The sequence below is a fragment of the Hippocampus comes genome, unplaced genomic scaffold, assembly GCF_001891065.2.
Source record: "Hippocampus comes isolate QL1 unplaced genomic scaffold, H_comes_QL1_v1.1 scaffold445, whole genome shotgun sequence".
NCBI classification, from domain to species: Eukaryota; Metazoa; Chordata; class Actinopteri; order Syngnathiformes; family Syngnathidae; genus Hippocampus; species Hippocampus comes.
Window position 1 is genome coordinate 482,664 of NW_017805415.1, and position 10,990 is coordinate 493,653.

Genomic DNA, 10,990 nt, shown 5'->3' on the forward strand with positions numbered 1-10,990 from the left:
ATCCTATATATATATATATATATAAAGAGAGAGAGAGAGAGAGAGAGAGAGAGAGAGAGAGAGAGAGAGAGAGAGAGACAAGACAAGCACCACCTTCCCAAACAGGTGCAGGTAGCTGCATGGAGGATCGGGGAAGCAAAGTAAACCTTGCCCCGTGATTCAAAACAGCATGAAACCATCACAGTCTACTCAAATTGGGGCTAAGATGTTCTGTCTTTGTCATTCAAAGTGATGCTGTTAACCCTTTGCACTCCTCGTTCATTCCTCACATAAGCCTGGTCTTTATTCAGGGAAACGACAATGGTTGCAGAGGGGCCTGTGGTTGGCGAGATAAAGACCAAACACAAGGACAAGACTCCCTTTTCTCCCTCTAATGGGATTTGGGCCATTTCTTTCGCCCTGCACTGAAGCAGAATAGGTGAGAGTTGATAATCACGTGAACTCTCCGAGCCCCCCTGTCAATCAGAAAGGCTGCTGATGAATAGCAAACAAGTGAGAGCAAGTTGCACCTCGGTGTCAATCAAGACGCCGAATGCATACCGTGCTGCAAACACAACTGTCTGCTGTCAACAGGTGTCACGTTCTTGTTTGACCTGCGGGGACATTTATCACCAAGGAATGCTCGAATAAGCCTTTGATTAAAACTGATGAAAAGCACAGGAAAGCCGCATATTTTGTCAGCAGAGTTGAGGAACACATAGAATCAAATCAAAATCAGACTCCGTCAGACATGAAGGTTATTTTATTTCCAACGTTAATATACTTGCCTTTAGGCTGACACTGACCTAGTCTTCAGCACTGACACAAATAAATACTTTGCATTACAAAATAATAAAACCTTCTAATAAATATACTTTTTTAATTCACACTAAGAAGTGTTGAAATCAGAAAATAATTTTTTTTTTAATTTTTTTTTTTGTAAGTGACTGTGCAATTGTACAAACTGAATTGCTCTGAAGCAAATGACCTGAAATGAGAAGTGATGAAATCTACATTCCAATGAAGGCCAAAAGCAGTTGTCACAGTTGGGAGTATTCTATGTACAAAAATAAAAGCATCTCACTAATGTACACAAAGTTAGTTGTTAGATTTCTGTTCTGAGAATTCGGTCAAGAAAGTATTTGACTACAGTACCACTGAGTTGAGTGCAGACCTCCACAAAGCCCCCCCCCCCACCCCCACAAAAAAATCCCATTTTGGATCAGCACCAAGCCTTACACCTTCATGGATGCCCACCTGCTGTGTATATGTCATCAGGCTTCATGCAACAGACAGGCAATAGGAACTCAAGGCAAAAAATGCTCGATCCTGTAAAGTAATTGGTTCTGTTGCGCCCCACCCCGCCAACCACTTTCATCGTCCATGTGTAATGCAGCTAAGAAACACGAAAACGTCATTGAAAACATGCAACCTCCTTGTGAGAGGTCAAACAAGTTCTGCAAGGCACAAACATGGCCTGCATGCCTTCGCAAGCGTGCGGCGCTTGTTTTGATTTTCCTTTCAAGTACGACTCATAATGCTGTTGTCATGCACCGAACGGTGCCAGCAGTAGCTCAAGGCATGGAGACTTTCGCATTCCCACTTGAGCTACAGGACTGAAACAGGACTTAAGTGGGTCTCATACTCCCTAACTCATTCGGTACGTTTACATGCAAAAATGGGGCCGATTGCAATAAAGTGATTGATTTCAAATGCATGTCAACACATTCATCTGACTGTAGTCAACATTTTCAAAACGTGGATGAACAAACCTTTATTGATTTATTTTTATTTGATTGGAAACCAAATTCCTCTTCCCATGATTAAATATCAATGCCTGCCTTCTGCTCATGTGGTTGACTGGACGCTCACAAGAGGACCGGCGCAAGCCGCGCGGGGGGCTGTGTTTGGACGCACAAGGAAATACATTTCTGCTACATCCTGACTATGAAACTACATTTTCTGAACCATGTTGACAGAGGTGAAACGAGTTTTCAGAGCGGAGAATCTACAAAATATCACCTTTCAACAGTGTGGCACGATGGAAAGCGTATCCGGCGCATCCACAAAATCAAGCGGGTGTATTTTAACACTCAAACTGCATTTTTGTATTCACAGTTGAATAGACAATGGAATACGTTTATGATCCACGACCAAAATTTTACACGAATAAACCAACATCTTCAATTGTGCCCAAAGGAAAAATCGCAAACCTGAGTGTGAAGACCAGTCACAACAACTACAGTATTGTACAAATTTAATCCAACGTCATGTATTTTATACTTTGTTTACATTAAGTATTGTTCTTTTGTACTCCTCACATGCCACCACGTACTGTGTGACCTTGCACAGCCTGGTGTTGCACTATTTGCACAAATGCATCCATTTTCCGGTATTTTCCAAAGTGTATCAGATTTTCCCCTTGTTCTGGACACACACTGCCACATCGGACTCCTTTTTTTTTTAATAATCTGTCTCTATTTGTATTTTCCGTAGTTTGTTTTTTTTTTTTTTTAGCTCGGTATTATCTTTTAGTATTTTACACATTGCCATCCATGTTCTGAGCGAAACAAGAATTTCACTCTGCGGGGTAAAACATGTTTCCCTTCTGTTCATATGAAGACTTGGCTTTGGGGCGAGATTCCAGGATGATTCTAAAATGCACAGCAACTTTTACAGGTGAACTTAATATGACCTTCTTTCAACTTTTGAATGCAAATGTCCATGTTCATCGCTGCAGTACATTTGGGCATCTTGCAGTTCCCTAACATGGAGCTGAACGGCAACATTCACAACAGGTGTTTGATCCATAAATAGGTTCACAGCTTCATTTCAAATTGTGTTTTGAAACAGTCTTCTTCAGCATGAAGACAGCATGAGACAGAGGCCGCGCCGAACAATTGATCAACAAGTGCCTCGCCTTGGAGAGGCTTCAAACAGGATGCTCTCATAGGGAAGTGGCAACTGAACTTACGAGTGTCACAGTGTGTCATCATCGGCTTGTAACAGAGAGACTGGAGGACTCACAGAAAGGCAGTCCTATACGTATCAAACAGGTGTGAATTTTCAGCTCCTTGCTAGAGAACATTAAGCTATGCAAAAGGTACGGAAACACGCAACAGTTGGACATTGTGCAAAAGTTCAGAAATGGTCAAATTAAGTTGACCTGTAAATGTTATTGGGCATTTTTTTTTCCATCCTGACATTTCAGCCTAAAGCCAAATCTCCCTAACGTATTATGAGAAATGTGGTTAGGCCAAAGGTTAATTGAACCCACTGCAAGTAGAGCCCAAAAGTAACCTGGCTGATTTTTGCATGTAAACGTAGTCACTCTCTCTCACACACACACACACACACACACACACACACACACACACACACACACAACACACACACAACACACACACGTTCTACGTTGGCTTGCTCACAGCCTGGAAGTGGATTGCGTTCTTGCACTGACAGCCGGGCCGCGTAGCTCGGTCATAACAGCTATGGCACGCCGCGACGCATCCTCGAGCTGGAAGGTAGCACAGGAGACATGGGAAGATAATGGCCAGAAAGGACACGGCGGTCCAGCGGATGCAGCAGCGTTCCTGTGTGCAAGAGAAGGGCTTGTCCGCACACGTATCCTCATCGTCGGTGGAGCAGTGGTAGAACAGTCCCTTGACACAGCACACGCACGTACAATACTCCACCGCGTCTTGTACGGAACATACACAACGCCCGCCGCACACCCAGCAGGAGGGCAGGGGCCGAGGGTGCCCGCATTCGGGGCAGCGGCACCGATTGCAGCGCTCGCACTTGGAGTGCGTGTCGGCGCTTTTACACTCGCCGCTGCTGGGCACAGCCGCTAACAACTTTGGCTCTTCATTTGCAATTTTCTCATTTGAAATTTGTGCTGCTGGTATGGGCTGGGCACTGATTATCTGGTCACCACTTCCCATGATGCCGAGGACCCTCTGACCTGAGCCAGCGTCCCTACTCTGACAGTCCTCCGTGCTGGCGGACCACATGACGTTTGTGTCTGCATGTAGGTTGTGAACATCAGTGGGCCTACTCTCTTCCTGGGTGTCCTGATGAATACTGGAAAATTGTGACGTAACTGGGTCACTCTTCTGTGAGACCGGAGTCCTCGTGGGTCCTTCTGTGTACTCATTGCGGTTCCCAGTTCTCCTCATTTCATCTAATGCCAGCGCACCATCGTGGGCTTGCCAAGGCCTCGCCTGCAGCCTCCCATCGTCCTGCAATGACCACCTGCGGTGTCCTCCTCCCCCGTCGCTGAAGCTCGTATTTCTGGGATCCATCGTGCGACTGAAGAGCCACTCGGGCTTGCATGGGAAACATCTGAAATCCTGCAAGAAAGACAGATACAGTTGCTTATACCAAGAAAACACGCAAATGATACTGTGCAAATGATAACAGACGCCGAAGTGGGCAAAAGTGACGAATTGTGCGGTGAGACAAGCCAGTGTGTCAAAATGGATTGAATGTGCGTGCATATCGTTCTTCTGTTATGTTTTGCGATATGAGTGGGAGGTTGAGGACGCAACAGTGTCCACTTTGAACAAAGGAAATGTCATCTCTTTATTGCTGCTGGACAATTTAATGGTTTGCATACTGCACGTTACTCTGCATGAGTGCTTTGTATTTAAATTTATAGCCTTGTTTTCATCAATATTTCACACCAAAGTGAAGCAGAGTGACAACACCGTGCTCTTTCTTCTGCATAGTGTTAATTGGTTTTCAAATCCATTTTTTTCTAGGGGGGTGAGGTCCACACATTTGGGAGTATGCAAGAGGCCATGTCAAGTTTGAGCAGCATGATGAAGGACCATTGGAATTTATGATCACAAGTCCAGGTACACTTCAGTTTTCCTCTTGCAATGTGGCAGTTTAAGCCATCAATGAAATGAACAAAGATGGGAAAAGTATTTGACCCCCTCACACAACTCACATCGTTCCTGTCCAACGGCAACTTCACTGACTGCCCATTACACACAGGATTTCGTACAAGATCCTCTTTGGAATTTATGGAGCCATCAATAACCTCATATATCTCGCCAACCTCTTTCACATGAACAGACCCACCTCCTCCGCATTGAACTTCCTTCACCTCCCGCTCGTCTGCTCACAATGTGGTCAAAAGCCCTCAGCCACTCTGCTCTTCCACCTTTGGAACGCTCTCCCACCTCATCTTCGGAACTCTTGACTCTCACCGCAATCAAATCATCACTCACAACATATCTTTTTAAACAGGCATACATTATATAATTGGGTTTGTTTTCACTACTTTTATTATGTTTGATTCTTATGTTTCGGACTACAGTACTTTGACGTATTTCATTGCTCATAGTGTAATATTTCATTTTATACTGCTCCTCTTACGCTGTAAGGTGCCCAAAATAAAATGCATTATTATTTTGCATTACTATTATTATTTTTTTTTGTGTGTGGTGGTGGTAGTAGTAGTAGTAGTAGTAGTAGTAGTAGTAGTAGTAGTAGTGGTATGTGACAGTAGACAACGTTAAAAAAAATGAAGGACATCCAGAAATATGTGTTGCACTCGATCTACAGCCGTTAAAAACGCTTTGTTTGACACAAGGCAAGCTTTTGTTGACAGGAGTTGGTGCCCCTACAGATAGAATGGATGGGGTAAAAACGTGGCACACAGATCTTATCTGAATACTCAAACGTGAATCGGAGTGATGCAAATACTCATGTCCTATACAAAACTCGACTTAACTGTGACTTTGTGGGAACAGAGATTAGGAGGCTGCAATGTTGCGAAGCAGGCCCACGAGTTTACTTATGAGGGAACGGGATGGGGGTGGGGTTTCAGACTTCCACCATTCTCCTCCTATGCACGCAGGCCACACTGGCAACTGACATGACTGGCAAACGGATGGCACAACAGTTCATTTACGATACGGCCAGATACAACCGCTGAGCATGTGCTGAAGCAAAAGGTTTTCTTGTTTGTTATCCCGAAACCCCCCCCGCAGTGTGCGTCTTACGTCTGTCAGCACCTGACAAACGAAACACGCCTACGTTTGTTACATAGGAAGTTATGAGTTGCAAAAACAATGCATGTGAAGGTTCGTGACGCGGCTGAAAGCATCGGATGTAATGGCTGTGCGTGTGAGAGTTTATCGAGACGTCTTTATCTCACGCTCAAATAGAGAGTCATTCAATATGATAAGTCCTTACTAAGAGCCACTTTGAAGATGTTGACTTACCGGGCTTTCAACACTTAAATATCCGTTTAGGTTTTCAAGAAAGTTTGTCCGTAAAACCAACAACAACAGCGCTGTTTATCCCATGTTTTGCGCATGCGCACTAAACAGCAACCGGGTAGACAACTTTCATACGTCGTAAGAGGGAGACAAAAAAAGACAGCTTACTCCACTTCGTTTTGCGGAAACGGAAAAAAAAGTATGCACAAGTCCCAAAGCCGACCCAAAAAGTTTCGTTTGGTAAATCCAAGAAGTTTTGAGAAGTGTTTTGTCCTCCTCGTGAATCGCTTTCCCCCTCGCGGTGTCCGGGGATGAGGTTTTGGATCGGGGCTGTAAATGTCGTCAATATGGTGGGGGAGGAGAGCGGCGGCGGTGGTGGTGGGGACAAGACAGGACAGAGCGCCTGTTGTTCCAGCGGATGTCTCGTATCCGGTGCTCAGTCATTGGCTGGCGGGTCACACACTCATTCACGGGCACTTGGATCGGTCGTAGCCCTGCTGGTCACTTGGTCGGCAGGCTGCAGCTGACACGTCGCAGCGGCTCCATCCCCTTGAACGCCCCATGCTGTAGTTACATTGGGTTACGTTGTGAGTGAGTCTTTCGTTGTTGTTTTAAAATTTCCCCATTTTTACGTTTAGGTGACAATGACACAAACACAAATTGGAAGGATCCAATGTAAATGTAAATTTGAGTTGAAAATTCCCTTTTTACTTTGTTTCGTGATTGGCCCTTTGCACCTGCAGCACTGGCCCTGATATTCTATTTACTATAAATTGAGTTGAGTTTTCAAGGTATGGAAATCACTTTATGAACTTTGGATTAACTGTGCAACAGTGCATGAATATTACTTCACGCTCACAACAAATAGCCTACACCTTAGGCCCATATGGAGAGATCAATTAAAAACCTGATTAAAACGACTACCCATTTATGCTCCCTCCGCTATTACAAACAGTTTTTATTCAGTACACCTCTTTTGATTAATGTATATCTTATCTAATCTAAATAGACCACTGTATACAATTTAGCATGGCTGAACAAACCATGAACAGCATGATAAAGAGTACTGTTTAGAAAAAAAAAAAATCAAATTGAACCATTAAAAGTATGAACCCATTTTAGGATCAAAACTGTTTTCAAAAATTGCCAATTAGCTGCTTGTTAGAACACAGCATGTCCTGACACATTGAACAGTTGGATATGTGCATTCGAAAAGTTTAGAGGTCAATATATGTTTTCAGAATGTGGGAGGAAACCATGCAGGCACGGGGAGAACATGCAAACTCCACAAGAGAAAGGCCGGAGCCGGAATCGAACCCTGCACCTCTGCACTGTCAGGTGGACGTATTAATTTATAGGCCAATGTGCCACCATGAGGAAATTCAAATGAGGAATAAAATAATTCTGCAGTGTGTTACAATAAAAAAAAATAAAAAAAAAGACTCACAAAATAAATTTTGCCCAACCACTAAAATACGTGAAATAATTTGCATTTCTTGCATCTGATTAGTTTCAGCACGAGTGTTAGATCAATATTGCTCAGTGTAATTAAAAGTGTTATGGCACCACAATCCAGGTTGAGGTCACTTTCACCCACTTCTAGGGTGACTTTAATTAATTTGGAAACAAATCAGGAAGTGCTCAGCATCTCCCTTTATTTCCCCTCTGGGTTTTCACCTCAATTGCCAACTGCTCCCTGTTATCTTTCTTCTTTATGGCCTAAAGCTGCTCAACATCAGAATCATATTTGGAAAGTGTATGCTGAATGAACACAGGTAGAAATTCATTGTTTCATAAAGTATATTTTGGATGCCATCCTGAAGGTTGGTGGTTAATGCAGACTTGAGTATTAGCATGCATTCATGCAGCACCAGTATGTCTATCAAAATAAAGTGCCATATTGTTTGTGCTTGGAGACACGAACATTGGGCCACACCGGTGTTCATAGTGCTTTGACATTTATTTTTCATTTTTTTCTGACAAGTGCTATTGGTAAGGTAGGGGAAAATGTATTATTTCATTAAAAAAACACAATCTGTCAGTCTAAAGGAATGGGAAAATCTAAAATGTTTTTTTTCCCCCCATTCTTTTTTACTTTTTAGGAAACAGTGTTTTAAAAAAAGCATAGGTCGACTTTCACCCCCCGTTGAAAAGCAAATGTGTTTATTTTCAGACGAGCTACTTTGTTGTTTGTAAGTGCACTTTAAAAACCAACACTGACATAAGCAGCACCTATCAGGGGGACAGTAAGTCTTCGTGAGGACATTTGCACAAGGCTTTCATTCCCTTCATTGGTTTGTTTTGATTTTCATTGAGCTGCCATTCCCAATTGGGCCACTAGGGACCAGTGGTGACTCTTCTGTTGTTTTTTCCTTGTGAAATGCTGGTATTTGCTGTCTGGTTCGAAGCATTCAACATTGCTGCAAAGTATGCATTTGTGGCACGTTTCCATGGTGCTTCTCTCCGAACCAGTAAATGCTTTATGTTATCTGCCAGAGCAGACGATGTTCTCTCTTGTTTTGAGGGCTCCCCTGCCAAATCCCAGCAATGTCCTTCCCAGACTCAAGGATACAAGTTTTGTTTATTGGGTTTTCACATTTTAGGCGACATTTGGGCAGGACATGAAACTCTTCCAGAAAGTGACAGTTTGCTTTGAATCTGTAACACCTCGGGGGATATAGTCCATCAAAAGAAATGACAGATAAAATGGTCTTTTTTGATTTGATACTGTCAGGAAGGGAGTCATTTAACGATGGGTCATTCCTGTTACTTTCTGTGACAATGTTTTGATCAAGACAAAATAGGCAGGTGTACCGAATGTTATGGCTGGTTTATTTGCAAAGCGGCACGGTACTGTGGAGCGGACATGTATCATTCATTGATGGTGACGTTATATCATCGCCGAAAGTTTTTGTCATGCGCCACAAGCAGTGGCCTCTCTTTTATATCTTCCACGGAGCTCTACCAGCAAATCCCACTCCTGTTGAGCCCAGAGGAAGGTCTCTGCACACCCGAAAAAAATAACAAGAGATCAAATTGAAATGAAGACGAAGTCCCCTGCTGCTTTGGGAGATGAATTGCGTCTCTATCGTCAAACAGAGGATGCCATCTCACAGTGCATCGCGTCATCGCTCACTGACTCATGCGCTGTTGCCACGTCGCCTGTGGGTGAGTGTGAATTCACCGCTGTCAGCTTGTCCCTCTCATGCTGTGACCATTTTTGGTCAACTTTTGAATTCCTTAACATGACAGCTGAATGTGGTGGAATTTACGCGGAGGACAGGTGAGCAACTCTGATGCAATATTTGAGCTCTTGTGAAATGGTATAGGCAAGTACTCTTGGTGCCAAGTGAAGCCTGGAATCTTTGTCATAACGATACAGGGTGTCCACAAAGTCTGGGTACGTGGGAGATTGGCGTGGTTCCCTCGTTTCCCCCCTTGACTTCTTTTTCTGGGGTATGCTAAAAGAGAACGTGTACTTCATGAAGATAACAGCTCAAATCACATGAGAGAACGCATTACCAATCAATGTATGGAGGTCGACAGCAATGCAGACCTTTTTCATCGAGTTCATTTGAATTTTGCAAAAGCGCATTCAATTATGCATTTGAGCACGATGGAAATCATGTTGAAAATATTATTTGTCAACATTACAATTGAATAAAATTGTTTTGTTGGAAAAAAGTATGTTTTTGTTTGTTTTTTTAAAACCATGTACATAGACTTTATGGACATTCTGTAGACACACACGCGCACGCACGCACGTGCACACACACACAGACACACACACGCACAGACACACACACGCACGCACGCACGCACGCACGCACGCACACACACGAAATTTGATTTCTTATTTTGGCCCATCACAGCAGTAGACGTAGCAAACACTGCCTACTTACATGTCTGAGGAGCAGTTTGGGGTCTGGGTGCCTGGCTCAAGGACACCACAGCGTATGTCTGGGGGAGTTGGGGGTGGATGATCTTGAGCCGGAGTCCACACAATGACAGTAAATGGAAAGGCTCCTTACCACTTGGCCATGGCTGCGGGGAAGGCAGGCAGGCAGACAGGCAGGCTATTTAACCTGTAAAGCACTGTTGCTGGGTTACAAGATGGAGCCGAAAGCCGAGTGAATAAAGCAGCAATGTGCTCTCAGCCATTGACAAGCAGCAATTATGGTGCTTTCTGCTCCCCCTTGGCAGTGGACCTGTGTCATTGAGGGGTCACTCATCTTGCAAAAGGCCCCTTTCTGTTCCACACGTACAGTAGCAATGTCCATAAAGACTTGGCTCAACTGTACAAAGCCCTGACATCAACCACGTGAAACACCTTAAAGGTAGACGTGAGCAGAGCTTGTGAGCCAGGCCCTTTGAATCCAACATCCTCAACCTCTGACCTCGCCAATGAATGGGCACAAATTCCCATGGCCACTCTACAAAGTCGTCCCAGGTAAGACGAAGCTTCAAGCAGCACATGGATTAAAATAGGAAGTCACAATAAATGATGAATAAATGATGCTTGCAGTTTAATTGCATCTAATCATCCAATGTAAATGCCATTTGCCACTTTAAATAATGTATTCCCCCTTTCTCTCCTAACTGTTAGCAGGTTTTCCAATGTACCAGTATTTTAATTGAACAGTGACAGTATGATTACAGCTGATGCGCCAATGCAATGGATTTGAAGAAACAGGTGAACTCAAGTTTTTGATTTTCATAATGTGAAAGACAATCAATTACAACTCCGTATTACCGTTGTGCATCTATAACGGTGACCC

General features: G+C 43.6%; 1 protein-coding gene across 2 annotated transcripts; it reads right to left on the reverse strand.

The window, feature by feature from the left end:
* Positions 1-724: 724 nt before the first annotated feature.
* spry2 (sprouty RTK signaling antagonist 2) lies at positions 725-6,760 on the reverse strand. 2 transcript variants are annotated; one of them, XM_019873859.1, is made up of 2 exons: positions 6,216-6,760; positions 725-4,331 (listed from the first exon to the last, which is right to left on the reverse strand). In XM_019873859.1, the coding sequence occupies exon 2, from the start codon at positions 4,281-4,283 to the stop codon at positions 3,390-3,392; it is 894 nt and encodes a 297-aa protein (XP_019729418.1). In that variant the 5' UTR covers positions 4,284-4,331; positions 6,216-6,760; the 3' UTR covers positions 725-3,389. The 2 variants fall into 2 exon arrangements, with proteins under 2 accessions (XP_019729418.1, XP_019729419.1); XM_019873860.1 differs by lacking the exon at positions 6,216-6,760 and adding an exon at positions 5,045-5,364.
* Between the last annotated feature and the right edge of the window lie 4,230 nt (positions 6,761-10,990).